Source organism: Puntigrus tetrazona, chromosome 10, assembly GCF_018831695.1.
Source record: "Puntigrus tetrazona isolate hp1 chromosome 10, ASM1883169v1, whole genome shotgun sequence".
Classification (NCBI taxonomy): Eukaryota; Metazoa; Chordata; class Actinopteri; order Cypriniformes; family Cyprinidae; genus Puntigrus; species Puntigrus tetrazona.
Window position 1 is genome coordinate 210,373 of NC_056708.1, and position 16,409 is coordinate 226,781.

General features: G+C 38.7%; 1 protein-coding gene across 2 annotated transcripts; it reads right to left on the bottom strand.

Moving 5' to 3' along the window:
* Window positions 1–499: 499 nt before the first annotated feature.
* Window positions 500–15,837, bottom strand: slc27a6 (solute carrier family 27 member 6). 2 transcript variants are annotated; one of them, XM_043250913.1, is made up of 10 exons: window positions 15,158–15,837; window positions 13,737–13,958; window positions 12,484–12,642; window positions 10,976–11,100; window positions 9,003–9,197; window positions 6,201–6,291; window positions 5,393–5,591; window positions 5,214–5,311; window positions 4,742–4,872; window positions 500–1,686 (listed from the first exon to the last, which is right to left on the bottom strand). In XM_043250913.1, exons 1-10 carry the CDS (start codon window positions 15,627–15,629, stop codon window positions 1,510–1,512), a joined length of 1,869 nt encoding a protein of 622 aa, XP_043106848.1. In that variant the 5' UTR covers window positions 15,630–15,837; the 3' UTR covers window positions 500–1,509. The 2 variants fall into 2 exon arrangements, with proteins under 2 accessions (XP_043106848.1, XP_043106849.1); XM_043250914.1 differs by having other exon boundaries at window positions 13,737–13,946; window positions 15,158–15,830.
* Window positions 15,838–16,409: the final 572 nt, after the last annotated feature.

Consider the following 16,409-nt stretch of genomic DNA (forward strand, 5'->3'; position numbering starts at 1 on the left):
TCGGTTCGTAAGTGACTCCTGTGTGATTCTACAGAGATATCTGATATAAATAATACTATACCTACTTGCGTTTGCGCCATTCGTCTATATATATATATATATATATATATATATATATATATATATATATATATATATATATATATATATATATATACTGAATGGAATCGATCAAAGGAACTGATTCGTGAAAACGACTCGGACTTTTGAAAGTCGAAAGGTGATTGCTCTAAGTGATTATTTTTGAGAGGAAATATACAAACTACATTAATTGGTTAATTCTTGTTTACTAAACGAACACGTCACATTGGTGCACATCTGTTGCTTCTGTGATATTTCAGCTATTCTTCATCATATTTACATGTATTCTAGTTTTACTGACAGACATGGACCTTTATTTTTTAGATAGTTTTTAGTGAATTTCTGGCAGCGGCTTTTGGTCTCTCTCTAAACGACTATGTGGCTACAAATGAAGTGGAAAGGAACTGAAACGATCAAATGCATGTATAATTCATTATTATTTTTATTATGATGTGCTAGCAAACATACAGTGCATGTTATAGTTACAGACCGTATAATCCTGATATGGCTTTTACCTTTAGTGTCATGACATTATAAAACAACTCGTATAACAGGGTTATAGATGATGATATATACCGCTGCTGAAACAAGGACATTTAGTTTGTGTCACAGCATCTGTTGAGGAGGTAGCACGTTCATGTTCTCTTACTGTTCTCTTGAATCAGTGCACAACTGAGCTGTCTTTCTCACATTTCAGACAGTGTGAAAACTTCAATGTATGTAAACAAAATTGTTATTACATAATTAGGTTATAAAAAACAAACAAAAAAACTAAACCTGATTAACAACATTGCATAGAATATTTGAAAAAGTGAAGTTTCAAATACAATTCACAGTGAATGTCAAACGTTACAAGAGCCCTGATTAGACAAGAGTACAGTCTTCACTTTCTATGATGTTTAGAACTGAACAGTCACAGCCAGACTTCAGTATTTGAAAGATTCAAAGTGCATGTGTATTTGCATTACAATTCTAATATTTCACTGCAACATATACAAAAGATGGACGGTTTTATGATATCGATTAAAATGATCCAAAATACATAATAGCTGTGTCGTCAGATCAATGATGGCTTCATGAATCAGCAGGAATTACTTGAATATTCCTTTGAAGACTAAACTTTTTCTGGGGTCGAAGCACTGATGTACACACAGGACACGCATTAAAGTCTGAGAGTGTTTACTTCATAGGGCACAAACATTGATTTCAGTTTTACAATCACTAGTATTTCCCAGACGGCAATGTTGATCTCAGCTCATCTCCACTCGGAGCATATCAGCATGACCTTCTTTAATATGCACTAATTCTATATTCACTAAATGACACGGTCTGCAGCTCGTGATCAATAATTCAGGGCAGACTCTGATCAGATATACAGCTCTACAGAGAGTGTCGCTCATCGTCTGCTGGTCAATCACTTCTCTAGGGCTAGACCTTCCTCTGACCGCTCATAATGCTATCGTAGACGCCGCTGGTCAGGGGCAGGTAGCTCTTCTCGCTGTAATCCAGACAGTAAAGCGGGTCTGTGATGCCGCAGGGGTCGAAGCCGCTCTCCACTAAAGCAAACTTCTGCTGCTTGAAGGTGCTGGTCATCTCCAGAGACTCCTGCAGACACAGAGCACAGGACAAGCTCCTGAGCGTCACCAGATCTGGACACGGATCGAGATGCCCAGAACGATTAAAGCACAAACTTAAATTTAAACAATGAGAGTGCATTATAGATCCATCGTCCAAACTGTGTTTTTGCCTTACTGGAGCAGACGAGATCACAAGAGTTCAGCGTTCTGCAGAAAGAGCAGCAAATTACAACTGCTTTGCTGTTGTTAATAAAAACATGAATAGTAATGTATTTACAGTAGCAGCAATAATTCTTACAGTAAACCGGAGCTCCTGAACTACAGAGCTTGTTTGTGGTAAAAAAAAAGAAAAGAAAATTATTTTAGCAACAAAATTTGATTCGTTTTTATTGAAACTGCTCTGCTGTGCTAAGAGACATTCCCTTTGCTGCACAGACCATTAACATCTTATAAATTGCACAGCGCTCATTTGGTGAGACTCTAGAAATGATAAAGAAAGAAACACGATTGAATAAAAGTTAAGAAATGGTTTTGATTAATTCCAAATACACGCTGAAATACGTCCATCTTGGTCAGTATTCACAACTCATTCTATACCGTAACTTATTTACTGTTTGTTGCTTATCAGTTTTTAGTTGTCTATTGACCAAAAAAATACTGTAGTTGAAATTCTATATTTAAAAAAAAAAAAAAAGTATAATAATTAAAAAAAACTTTAACCATAAGTTAAAGTGTCTTTGTTCAAAAAAGATTCTCAATGGGGCATTATATTGAACTAGTTAAATTAGTTTTTAATCATGGAACGTTTTATCAACTTTATTCTATTTTATTTTGGTTAAGTCTCAGCATTTTAGTCTTGTCCCATGTTCGTCATGTTGTACAACGGTTAAACTGATATAAATATGTGTTTTTGCTCAAAACTATAATTGTAATAAGTGAGAATTGTACTTTTGTATTTCAGGTATAGCACTTTCACCAGTGAGCACAAATCAATAGATTATGGATTTTTCCTCATCTAATATGCTTTATTTATTTATATTTTCCTTGTCTCGTTTTCATTAGAGATGCACAATATTTGAGTTTTTCCAATATCCAATACCTCTTTTTGGCTGATAGCAGATGAAAACACCTCTCCTGTGTGGCAGTTTTTTGAATAATTGTGGTTAGAATATTTGTTAAAGAACAACTGATTGTTTAATAATGACACCACATTGAAGCTTTGAAAATAAATAGAAATAACTATATAAATCATTGTATTTTTTTTCACCCCTCAGAAAAAAAATGCAGAAGTAACCTTAACATTTTATTTTAAGATTTAACATTTTTAGATGGTCTTAAAAAAAAAAAAAAAAAAAACTTTTAAGGACTTATACTATACATATACATATACATATATATATATAATTATTCAATTAACAAGTGTCATGTTTGTGATTTTTGTCGTGTAAGCTATAGCTTCTGACGTTTAAATTAAAATATACTCATTACTTTACAGCATAAGTCACTGCTTCATTTAAATCAGAGACACAAGTCTAAACTAGGGCTGCCTGATAGGTCAATTTCACAGTATGGTGACCGACAGCGGAAGAAGGCTGGCTTTACGTCCGGTCACGTTCACTATTTAAATGTATTTAAATTTAGCTTAGATCATTTTAACTCTTTTTTTTACAGTTATGGTGTATGGAGTGTAGATACATGTAGGAAAAAAGTTATTTAAAGCAGTTTAACAAAGCAGCAACATAACAAAATGTGGAAAAAAGTGGTATGAATACTTTCATAAGGCACTGTAGATGAGGATGATGAGACTGTCTATCCAGCAAAGGTTGAAATGTTGAAGCTAAATTAGAACTAAATCGATCTGTGGACTTAAAAGTACATTTTTTATTGTTATATTTAAAGCCATTATCAGCCGATTCTGAAATCGGTCCAATGATATCGTGCATTTTTAGTTTTTGTCAAAAGAAAAAGCTCATCAACAAACATTTTTTATCAGATTTTGATAATGAAGCAACAACTTTTTTTCGTTTCTCGTTTTTTCCTCGTTTTTTCCACCAATCCCAACATACAGCACAAACTATCTTTTCAGCTAGGCTCGGCTACTGTATCCTCATCTAGGTCAGCTAGGAACCTTGGAGTGATCATTGACGACCAACTAACTTTCACTGAGCACATTTCAAAAACTGCTCGATCTTGTAGGTTTGTGCTGTACAACATCAGGAAAATCAGACCATACTTATCAGAACACGCTACACAGATCCTCGTCCAGGCACTAGTCCTGAGTAGACTGGATTACTGCAACGCCCTCCTTGCTGGCCTCCCAGCCTCTACAACCAGACCTCTTCAGATGGTCCAGAATGCAGCGGCTAGGGTGGTCTTCAACGAACCAAGGAGGGCCCACGTCACACCCCTCTTCATTAGTTTACACTGGCTTCCTATAGATGCCTGCATCAAATTCAAATCCCTGATGCTGGCCTACAGGACAATCACAGGCTCCGCTCCCTCGTACTTACACTCACTAATTGAATCATATGTTCCTCCAGGTGCCTACGCTCTGCAAACGAAAGGCGTCTTGCAGTGCCTTCACAAAAAGGTGCAAAATCACTCTTGCGCACCTTCACCTGGTCTGTTCCTCGCTGGTGGAACGATCTGCCCATTACCACTAGGGCAGCAGAGTCACTAGCAATCTTCAAAAACCAACTCAAAACTCATCTTTTTCGCTTACACTTGACCCAACATTGATAGCACTCTCTTCTTCTCCTGCTCCTTCCTATCCTTTTCTTGTTTAAAAAAAAAAAAAAAAAAAAAAAAAGCCTTGTGTCTGCGTTAGGTAAGACAAGACCCCACTCAGAGCACTTATGCACTACTGCCCTTTTGCTGATATTAATTTGCTTCTATATGCCTACCTCATTTGTACGTCGCTTTGGATAAAGGCGTCTGCTAAATGACTAAATGTAAATGTAAATGTAAACTTGTTCCTCTCCTCAAACAGAAATATGCCGTTTCTACATCATTGAACAGTGACCTACCCTTTTTTGGTGTTACCTTTCGGATTTACATTTTATAACTCGGTGTGTGTTTTATACCTGCAGTCTGATGAAGAGGGGTCGAGCATATGAAGGCAGTTCCTTGAGGACGTGATCGAACAGTTTCTTCCCATCGAATGTGTGCTCAGGTCTCACGATCACTGCAGCCATTCCGGCTCGACCCTCGTTTCCTGTGCACAGAAACACACATGCATTACAGCTTCCTGTTTACTCTCTCATTGTCCAATCACACATAAATTAAAAACTAGCCTGTGAGGCAGTTGCTGGCCCTTTGACAACTTTAATAATTTAATCCCATCTCTCTGAATCACATCATATTTGATTATAATTCTACAAGATTTGGAAAGTTTCACCAGCCAATCACAAACAAATGTCATACTTAATGTCATACCCAAGTCAATTTCAAACAATGATCTTTACTTTAACATGTGACTTGCATAAATTACTTATTATTAATAATCTAGTCATGTTTGTAAAATAATATTGTGGTGGTGTGATGTTTAAGCAGTACCTGGCACCTGGACTCCATACACATTGGCTTCCTGAATAAAATCTACCAGTCCCAGGATCTCTGTCACCTCAGTGGTCGCCACGTTTTCCCCCTTCCATCTGAAACAGCAATAGTGTGCAGAATCATAGCTCATCTTCATAAAAGAGGCTGGATTATAGTGCCGTGAGACTCCTCTCTACCTGAAAGTATCTCCCACTCGGTCTCTGAAGCAGATGAAGTCGTCCTCATCCTCAGCCATCAGGTCTCCGGTGTTGAAGTAAGAGTCTCCTTTAACAAACACGTCCCTCAGGATCTTCTTTTCTGTCAGTTGTTTGCTGCCAGCGTAACCAAAGAATGGGCTCTGACTGCAGATCTTAGACAGCAGCAGACCCGTCTCACCTGATCACCAACACACAAACACCGGTGCTGAAGCACTGAACATCTCTAGAAACATGACCCTTCACTACAGTCTCCATCCAACCTGACAGCAGGAGAGAACCAGAGTAAAGCCCAACCCAAACCAGACACTACCACTCGGTTAAGGTCTGAGTACTTGTGCTAATGCAGGAATGTCCAGTATTACTCCTAGTTTAGCATCAGCGCAGCTGTCTGGAGGTATGCTGAAGATCTTGATTAAAGTTAAAGTTTAAAGTGATTTTAAAGATCTTGATTTTTAAGTGTACTTCACCTGGGCTGAAGGTGGCTTTGGAGAAACCATAACTGACACCCCCAAGTGTTCCATCTCTGTCCTGCTCATTTTCACACGAGAAATCCAAACATTTCAGGAATCAAAGGTCAAAGATCTCCCCAGATCAGGTTCAGTTGTTCATCTACCTCACTCACCAACAGGAAACTAGTGAAAGTGACTTCTGTTTAAGCTCTGAATCCCTGGACCTCGTTACACTGAACTCCTGCAGGAGCTAAAAGTCAGCTCAGGTGGAACGCCATCGTAACTGAGGATGTAAAAATCATAAATAAATTTTATTAGACCACTTCAGATGTTCTCACCTTTCTGAACATGCTGGCAGAATCCACTGCTGTTTCTCACAGGCTCCTCTCTGACCAGGTCATACTTCACCAGATCATACTTAAAAATCAGCTGCAAACACAGACAAATCACTCAGACAGCAGAATTCAGAAGATCCTATGGAGAAATATCAGCATCATTCACACAGATGAGACCGATTTGAACAAACTAATCCATCAACATGAACTATAAATTAACTATAAACATTTAATCCATATCAAATGCATATATATTTCCAATACAATGGACTTTATGTAGATATTTCAAGGCCAGGGTGTCAATCTTTAAGCATGACTGTTTGGATTTATATGAAATAGCAGGCTCATTTATGATGTTACTCCACAGGAAGGGAGTTGAGACACCACACATCGCTTAAATCATGATCGCTGCTTGTAACTGATAATTGTGCGTCAAGTTACTTTGCGATTTTAAGCATGTCCAAAAGAATAATTTTGACCTGGAAGGGTGGACAGACTATTTAAAGACAAAAAAGAAAGGTTATGTGATCTCAACACAGACAGATATGTTTAATCACAACTCGTGGCTGTATTAAAGCACTGGACGGCTTCGCATGGAGAAAGTATAACAGTGAGGAGTGTGCAATATTTATCATGTACTAATATCTGTAATGATGTTTTAATGATGTGTGAGCTTTACAAAACACAAAATCACAAGGCTTTTTCAGTGCTGGATTAAGGTTATCAGAATATAGCCTCATTTAAAATATGGAAGCAAAATGCCCCGTAATGGTTTTTGTCTTGATAGTTAGGTAACGTCAATATCTAACAGCTAGCGTGATCAAAAATTGATTGATTTTATACAACAGCTCAACAAACGGAAGTTTAGTATTAAGTGTGTTACTTGTAGTCACAATGCTGTCTGTTTATCTCTGCTTCAGCAAGAAAAGGTTTTAAAGTCAAAGACCAATTGTGCATCTCCAAGCACTGAATGAATCTGTGTTTTTTGAAGAAAAAAAACGGCTGATTACATGCGTCAATTATTCATTATTTATAAAAGCATTCACAGCTTGTCATCAAAAGTTTCTAATGAATCAGCTGTTTTGAATCAATCTTTTTAATACATGAGTCAATGGATCACTCATTTACTGCCATCTAGAGGCAGCTTTATTTCTCCATGACAGCCTTTAACCAACCAAGGCTCTTGTTCAAAAACACACTGAAAAATATGGTAATTATCACTATTAAAAAAAAAAAAAAAAAAAAAAATATATATATATATATATATATATATATATATATATATATATATATATATATATATATATATATATATATATAAACATTTTGGGTCAATATTGCATACCCTAAAATAAGAATCATCGTTGAAAAACATTTTTCTAAATTTTGTAATTTAATTTGTAAATTGTATGGTTAATATTAATGAAAATTGTGAACAAAGGATTTCTAAGGTGTTAGAGTTTAACAAAAGATAATTCTGACAATTTCTCTGATGCGGCCCTCATCCTAAAATGAGTCTGGCACCCCTGCCTTCGACCATTCCTCAAAATGTTGGAAGATCCTCCATTGCTCTCCTTCCTGATATGGTCTTTATTGTTTGAAGGATAAGGACACTGCCAGGTTTTCCACACACACTGAAAGCTTGAGACACTAACTAACATTACAACTGAATATTCTGATCTCCTTGATATTTCAGTAAAGAGAGCACCACATGCTACCATCCCAGAGATCCTGTGCCATCAACACTCTGCCTATAGCCTGACCTCCAAAGACCAGGATCTATCTGTTATCCATCTCAGAAACCCAAGCCATACAGGAATATATTAAAGAGGCTTTGGCGTCTGCTTTCCTCTGCCATTTCTTTACAAAATTTAATTTCACTATAACCTATGATCCAGGAAGTAATAATTACCCCCAGAACCTATTCCACAGCACGTCTGCCAATGCCCCCCGAGCACCACAAGGTCTATAGCTCTGTAGGCAGACAAAGATCAGTCATGCTGGAAAGGAACTGCTTTGGTGGCCAACTCTTGAGGTTTGTGTCATTAATTACATCAATGCTTTTCAAGACTGGGCTCAGTCCATAATGCTGAGGAAACTCACTGCAGGTCTCCTCGAACCTTTACCCCATTCCCCAATGACCATGATCCCGTACTTTAGGGTTATTTTAACATATATTTGGGATCTATGGATCTTTGGATTTTGCATGAGCTCACATGATTGCTGTTAGCCATATTTCAGAAGGTTTTGTAATTTGAAAAAGTCCAAGCATGTGGAGTATTACGTGTCACAGCTGTTATGAGCACCGGTCTGCTCACATTAATCACGTATTGTGGAAAAAGCTGTCTTTATACAGAGCCTCGCAGACACGGATTACTACCATTTCTTTCAGGGCACTAACAGCCTTTTGTCAAACAATTAAGGTGCACTGCCTGTTATTTATTATGTACAGTTCTTTATGATTTGATTTAGTTATCTAGTTCCAGCCCTGGAGTCTGTGTTTAAAAACCCGACAGCACTAGCACGACATTTTGAAAAATGAACTAAAAAAAACAGTCTAAACACACAACACACATCATTTTTTCTGTTCTGGTACTCGTGGTCATTGACCTTCTGCCTCTGACATCAAAGCAAAAAGATGTGATGGATTCTGATGCAACCACAGGTTTGTTCGGGTTGTTTGTCTGTTGTTTAACACTGAGATGGACCCCTATTTTCTAGTTCAAATATTTACTAAGACTTTTTTTACCCTTTAAACTTGATAACCTGTCTTGATAGGCCATACTGTTGCTGAGTTAAGCTAACCTTGTAGAAGAAGTTGGAGCGTCCGACAGCGCCGATCTTGCCGAGGTGATTCATGAAGCACAGGTTTCCTTCAGTGGAGCCGTAGATCTCACACATGCGGATATTCCCGAAACGCCGGAGGAACTCTCTCCATACGTCCTGCCGGAGGCCGTTCCCAACTCCCATACGCACCCTGTGATCCTTTTCATTCTCTGCCTAATAGACACACACACACACACACGCACACACACACACACACACACACACAACCCAATGAAGCTTATCACTGTTACTCAACAGGAGCCTGCAAACTCTCATCTGCCCTGACATTTCATATCATATATATATATATATATATATATATATATATATATATATATATATATATATATATATATATATATATATATATTATATATATATATATATATATATATCAGACATACATAAATATATAAATATATATAACATTATGACTAGTCACAGATGAAGCAAATATCATTGATCATCTTAAAACAACAGACAATTGGTTTTCAGAATCAGAAAGTTGGGCAGGAAAATAATCAGCGCCTGTATTTTTAAAGATTCTATAATCCTCTCAGGGTCCTCCTGTTTGAGCTTAAAAGTGATTCAGGACTAACCTGAGAGCAACTCTGAGCAAGAAAAAGACAAAAACGTTTATCTTAGTGAGGAGGCAGGGTTGACCCTGTTGCTAGCAATGACACTGTGTTTTAAAGTCTGTGATTGGTTGGTTGTCCAAGAAGGAAATAAAGAGAGTGTGTAGCTCAGTGTGCGCTGTAGGCATTCATGCCACACTGTTTAGGAATGGACTGAAGAACATAATGAGGTCTTCCTGGCCTCCAAACCTCCCAGACCTCAGTCCAGTGGAGCATCTGTGGCATGTGCTGCAACAAGTTCCATCCATAGTGTCTCCACACTGATGTATAACTCTGGGTTTGAATTGAGTGTGTGAAGATTTTCACATCTAGGGTGATCTGGGTGGAGGTTATATGGTTTCTTATGTCCTCTTGCTTGTGTACGTCCTCCAGTATAAGTCAGATGGGTTTTCTCGTGCTGCATTTCTCAGTAAGATAGTGAGTGTGTGGGTGAACAACGAGAGCCAGTCAGACCAGCAGAACTGCTCCATTCACAACAGCTCTGTGTTTGTGTCAGTTAAAGCTCATCACTGCACTCATCCAAACCTGTCTCATTCTGACAATAGTTTATGAGCAGAGATCCGTGTGTGTGTGTGTGCTCCTGTCTCTGTGAGGGTTGTGTGTTGCTCATCTTGTACACTGAAGTGTGTGTCGTGAGCACACTGATGAATGCGGTGTGACCGTCCAGGCCATGTTAGAGAACGGGCACAAAGACGTCTTTGATAGACTCTGGGACACGCTGCTGTCCTGACGCACATGAACAGTGAATGAGAAACAGTAACAAAAGAGCTGTCTGTCAGTTGGCCATGAAAACACAAACCAAAAGGTTCATTTTCATAGATTGATAGAGGACATGGATTCTTCAGCGCATGCATCCCTCTGGAGTTGTTCAGTAAAGTAATGAGGCCTGACGCATAATGAAGACGTTATGTGGAGTTTGTGGAAGTGTTTATGATTTCAAACTGAAGGACCTGAATCCTCATCATCAGAAATCATAGGGTATATTTATTTGAGTCATGCTCAGAAAACATGTGAATCTTAAAGGGACAGTCCATCCAAAAATAAGCATTCTAACGTGATTTACTCATCTGCATGTTATAACAAACTTACATAGCTTTCTGTTTTCAGTGAAATATGAAAGAAGAATTTTAATTACACTTTCAGCAGGACCAAAATAATGCTGTGATGTACTGGTCTGTATTTAGAATGGCATTTTAATAATTAACTATTGACAAGTGCACTACTGTAATTATCTGTTGAAAAGGTCACTTTTTCCTGAGAATGACCCACATATATCTCCAGACAGATTTATGTGACAGAAGTAAAGCAGTAGCGTACCGTGGGCTGATTGCACAGATATCGGCACAGCTCTCCTATATACTGGAATATAGTGACGTTGTGTTTCCTGCAGTCATGCCAAAACTGAGAGGCAGAGAACTTCTTCTTGAGGACACAGGTGGCACCTACACAACAACAGACAGAGACAGGCATGAAACTCACAAAGACGTTCAAACACTTTGTCTAATATTTGATCATTCACATTATACAGGCATGTTCCATTGCTATTACAATTCATTAACATGATCAACCAATTCTGTTTGGTTTTGGTGAATGGACAGCAAATAAAATCAGGTTTGTTGGCTGGAAAGAGTTCATCAGCATTAAACAGCTCTCATACTAAAGGCATCATCTGTTTTGAAAGGCTTGATTAATTAATCAGGGAATTAAGGAATGGCCAAACTAAGTTGCATAAGCTTTGTCATTTTTCCAAAGTTTTTTTTTTTTTAAATAAAGACATTTTCATGACTAGCTATGGTAAAATGTAACCAAGAGCAGTACACAGAGTACACTTTAAAATCTCTGTATTAAGCAACAATACATGTTCACTTGAAGCAGATCAATGGACTCTGTTTGGCCGGTGGCCTTTATAAACACCTGGCACCTGCTCAAAAGTGGCCATAAGTGCTCTATAGGGGACACATCTTTAAATCCAACATTTGCAGCCTTTACTTTGTCATAGAAACACACACTTTTAGCTCAGTTGGATTAGGAGAGTGTAACTGTGTTAGAAGTATTTTTCCCATTCATTTTTCCCCTAAACAATTTAAACAAAATCTTTGATAAAGTGTTATATGCCATAAACCAAACCAACCATCTATGAGGAGAATCACAACATATAGATATGAAAAGTGAACAGAAAAGACACAAGTAGCAGACGGTTTATCTAACGTCTTGAGTATAACAGGAAAGAACTACATTCTTGTGAAGTAGATGAAATAAATTCAACCGATCAGTCGGAGCAGGACTGAACAGCTCTCTTATATTCCACCAATCAACAACCCGAGCTCACAGCACCCATGTCTTTAGAGATTTATTAATTATCATTGAAACTCAGTTTCTCTGTGATGAAATCAGTGGTGTTTTATTTCCAGAACCAGACTATTTCAGGCTCATCGTAGTAATTATTGTTATGAACCACTGATTGTATTGCATATTATAATTCAATATATTTTGGTGAGAAAGAATCTACTAAAATGTAAATGAATGTGAAATAGAGTAAAGAATCTTATACTTAAATACAAAACTTTCTGTCTTTATTTACTCATGTGTTTCCAAACACGCATGACTTTCTTTCTTCTGTTGAGGGTTAAAGACACAGGACTCTTTAACAAGCATGAAAGACAAGGATGGATATTTTTTGGCAACGTTTGAAGAACAATATTCTTTCACCCAATCTGAGTATTTATATATATTTGGATTAGATGAATTGCGTTCTCGTTCCTTTCTACAGTAAAAGGAATATCACAGTGATAATACATCTGCTGTTAAAGGTTTAAGAGGATTACCCAGTTCAATGGTGCCTCCGATGCCCACGAGCGAGGCAGCGCTGTGATACAGGGGAAGCGGCGTGTAGATGACATCACTTCCTGTGGCTCCATACGCCCAGAAGCCTCCTGCTGCCTTCAGCGCCTGCAGATGAGTGATGACCGCAGCTTTGGGCAGCCCTGCGACACACACCAGAAAAACTCCGATCTGCTCAGAACTACACCGGCCTGAAAACATACTCTCAAATCTATCTAACATACTCTCTATCTCTCAAAACATACTTGATACGCTTCTTACATTTTAAAAGTTGTTAAAAGTTCTTACCTGGGTTTATGCATCAACATGCCCAGCTTAGTCTTTTTTTTCATAAAACCATTAAGGGTTTACAGAGAATATTTTTCTGGCATCTCCTTAGACATTTATGATATCAATTCCAAATATCAAAAGTAAAGTTTGTGAAAAAAGTTTTGAGACACATTTCAAACTGAAGATCACAGAGGCAGAAACGGCACCCTGGGTTTTTCTTTATTCTACAAAAGCACTAAATTGTGTTTTTGTTATTTTGTGTGTATGCAAATAAAAACAGACCCTTTACACATTCAAACAATGTATTGCTCTTCTCTGAGTGATTTAAGTCTGTCCACTCTAGAGGATCAACTCTAAAAAGAGATCTTAGACGTATAACTGATCCAGAATCGACTTGAAGAGCCCATGAAACAATCCCTAAGCCTCCGCTCATGACTGTTTAAACTAAACTAAAGGGATACACACACATCCACATAGAGCTCTTTTATAGAGTACATGTTATTCACACAATGGCAGAAAATTATGCAGCATTTATTGATTTGATTGTGCTTCTTATTTACTAAACAGTCACTAGAGTCAGGAGATTAAAGCAGAAACTGAGCACCGCTGGATTCACACAAAGCACTGCACTTTTAAAGATATAAATGAAAAAAAGTAGACTATAAACTTTATAAAAGCATTAGCTGTTTTCTCGCACAGCTAACTGACTCCTGATGAAAGCATTTTAATAATTATTTGAATTCTCAGCGAGTCATGTAAGCATTTATCATACGCCTTTTTGATGCTTGTGTCTTTCAAAGAAATAAAAATTCATGCAGCAAATTCATTTTGTTCTCAAACCAAGGCAACTGTGAAAAGGTTTTATGTAACATTGCTCCTAAATCTAGAAACTCTCCCCTGATGCAGTGAGAGACTGAGAGAGGGTCTGGATTGAACACACCCTAACCAGCTGGTCTGAGACGCTCACCGGTGGTTCCTGAGGTGAAGATGTAGAGCGTTGGGGTTCGAAGGCAGCGGATGGAGCGGCGCTCGGCAGGGACCGGCTCCGGAGGGGCCCTCTCCATCTTCTCCAGCAGACTGTAGACTCCGGGCCGAGGACTCTCTCGGGTCATGCTCCAAACCCTGATCCCGTCCTCCTGAAGACTTGGAAGAATGTCCTCTACAGCCTCCAGGAGATCTAGAACAACACCTGGTGATAATGCCTCAGCTGTATTGTTTGACCTGTTTTACCTGTTGTTTCAATAAAACTGATTTTCTTTCTTTTATTTAATTTTTGTATTATTATTATTATTATTAATAATAATTCTTTTTTACATATTGTTGCATATTCAAACAGTCATTAAACAAATATTCTGGGGCCCATTAAACTTGTCAGAAAAAAAACCTTCTAGCTTTAAAAAAAAACTATTTTTTTCCAATGCTGGCAGGAAAAGAGTTAAAAAGTATATGACAGTATAATCAACACTTAATTTGTGTTTTATATTGCAACTGATATAACCATAGACCTACTCCAAAGCTGTTTTTATGGAGCTTTTTTTCTCCTGCAAGGTTTTTTTAGGAAATGGTTTCTTTTCTGAACACACTGTACTTCTATTCCTATCTCTCTCATGTTTATCCTGTCAGAAAAGAAACACGGCGCTCCTCAGAAGAAGATGTTTGATACTGGCTTTAACCCTTACTGATTTATCATTACACTTCATTTTGAGGTGTCTTTGTTACAATGTAATTCTACATTTATATAAAATTTATTACATATACATTAAATATATTTACGTACTGAGTAATGTTAATTAACTGCAAGTGCTTCATATAAAATGAGGGTCAGGATAAGGGCTTGGTTTAGGATTACTTGCTTGTATTTATGCATACTTTATAGATATCATAATAATATAGGATATACATGTAATGTGTAACAAGGACACAGTGTTACAGATTTCTCTGTTTTCAACTTATTTTGGCTTGCTTTCAAATTAAAGGGTCAAAGGTCAATACTGATCCATATAGCTGCCTTTTTAGAGCTTGTAGTTTAAAGTCTGTCACCAGAAGTCATTACATTTTTTTCAAAATGGGTTTGTGTACTTGAAGAAAAATACACAGTGTCTTGACAAATAGTGATTGTTTTATGATACTTATTTTAATTGACCGTGCACGAAACCAAGACTTTCTTTAAAATAAACATCTGGCTGAGGGGGGAAAAGGAATTTGAGATATTTTTGAGTTTTGGTAACATGACTGAGAATAACTTTCTTCATATGAAGTAAAACGTATAAATAAACAAGCGCTGTGTTCATGGAAGCGGTCTAATCTGATGCTGGCTTTCAGACAGAAGAGATGTTAAATTCATCTCAGTGTAGTTGTGGTGGTGTTTTCAGAGTGAGGTCTCTTTACCGGCTCCCACCAGCAGCAGTCTGGCTCCGCAGCAGCTGAAGCAGTGCAGCAGGGATCTGGACCTGATGTTGGTGTTGAGGAAAGCCACGGCGCAGCCCAGCTTGCAGAAGCCGAACCAGACGGAGATGAAGTCGGGCTCGTTGCTCATGAGGAGCGCCACGGTGTCTCCGCTCTCCACCGCGCTCTGGAAGACCCGCGCGACTCTGTTGCTGCGCTCCTCGAGCTCTCCGTAGCTGAGCGTCTGTCCTTCACAGATCAGGAAGGGTTTGTCGGGAATCCGCCGGGCTTGCTGAACGAACCTGTCCACGACCGTCACGACCCGCCCGCTCCGCTTGTAGATCTCCAGACGAGCTCCGTATCTCAGGACTCTCGTCAGGAACAGCGCGTCTCTCCAGAAGTACGGGAAGCACCGGCGCTGCGCGAGGAGCGCGGAGAGGAGCCCCGCCAGCAGCGCCGCGACCCACGACCACATCTCTGACCGATTAGCCCGATTAAAACTCTCTAAAGCGCTCTGACATCTTAATGTCACTGGCTTAATTCGCGGATGTTATAAAACGCTACTGTCATCTTAATTTATGCAACGCTCCGCGCGTCACGTGACTCTTGTTGTACAACCGCCCTGGTCGGTGGGCGTGTCGCCAGAGCCACGCGCTCGGCCCTGTTTATCCAGTTTAGTCTGTCATAGGAGTTGCCGTGGAAAAAGGGCGTGGCGCATAGTTTAGTATCACCACGCCCATCAGAGAGCGCGCGCTGGGAGCTTCATTCAGCAGATGAGTGTGTGTGTGTGTGTGTGTGTGTGTGTGTGTGTGTAGGAGTGTGTGTGTGTGTGTGTGTGTGTGTGTGTGTGTGTAGGAGTGTGTGTGTGTGTGTGTGTAGGAGTGTGTGTGTGTGTGTGTGTGTAGGAGTGTGTGTGTGTGTGTGTGTGTGTGTGTAGGTGTGTGTGTGTGTGTGTGTGTGTGTTCAGTCGTCTTTTATACGCAGCGAGCAAAGCCGAAGCCATTAGTGTGTAAAACAGCTGCAGAAAATCTTTGTTTTACATGCATACATGTAGATTAATGTAGATTATACTATTTTCACCTTCTTTGGATAAATCCTTTTGGGAGGAGTAAGTTATAAATGAAGTGGTAAACTTCTAATTAAGTGTAAATGCTGTTTTGGGAGCTACTGACTGAGATGTGGAGAGTTTGGTTTCAGTCGTGATTTATCAGGCTGCACTGATTACAAATAGATTTTCTTAAAAAAAAAAAAAAAA

Bases quoted from the DNA above. Each gene is read 5' to 3' on its own strand.
- slc27a6 (XM_043250913.1), bottom strand. From the start codon at position 15,629: ATGTGGTCGTGGGTCGCGGCGCTGCTGGCGGGGCTCCTCTCCGCGCTC. The intron at 9,198-10,975 runs GTACGCTACTGC...TGTGTCTATTAG, and splicing joins ATCTGTGCAATCAGCCCACG to GCAGAGAATGAAAAGGATCA. The intron at 1,687-4,741 runs GTATAAAACACA...CTGTGTCTGCAG, and splicing joins CCCTCTTCATCAGACTGCAG to GAGTCTCTGGAGATGACCAG.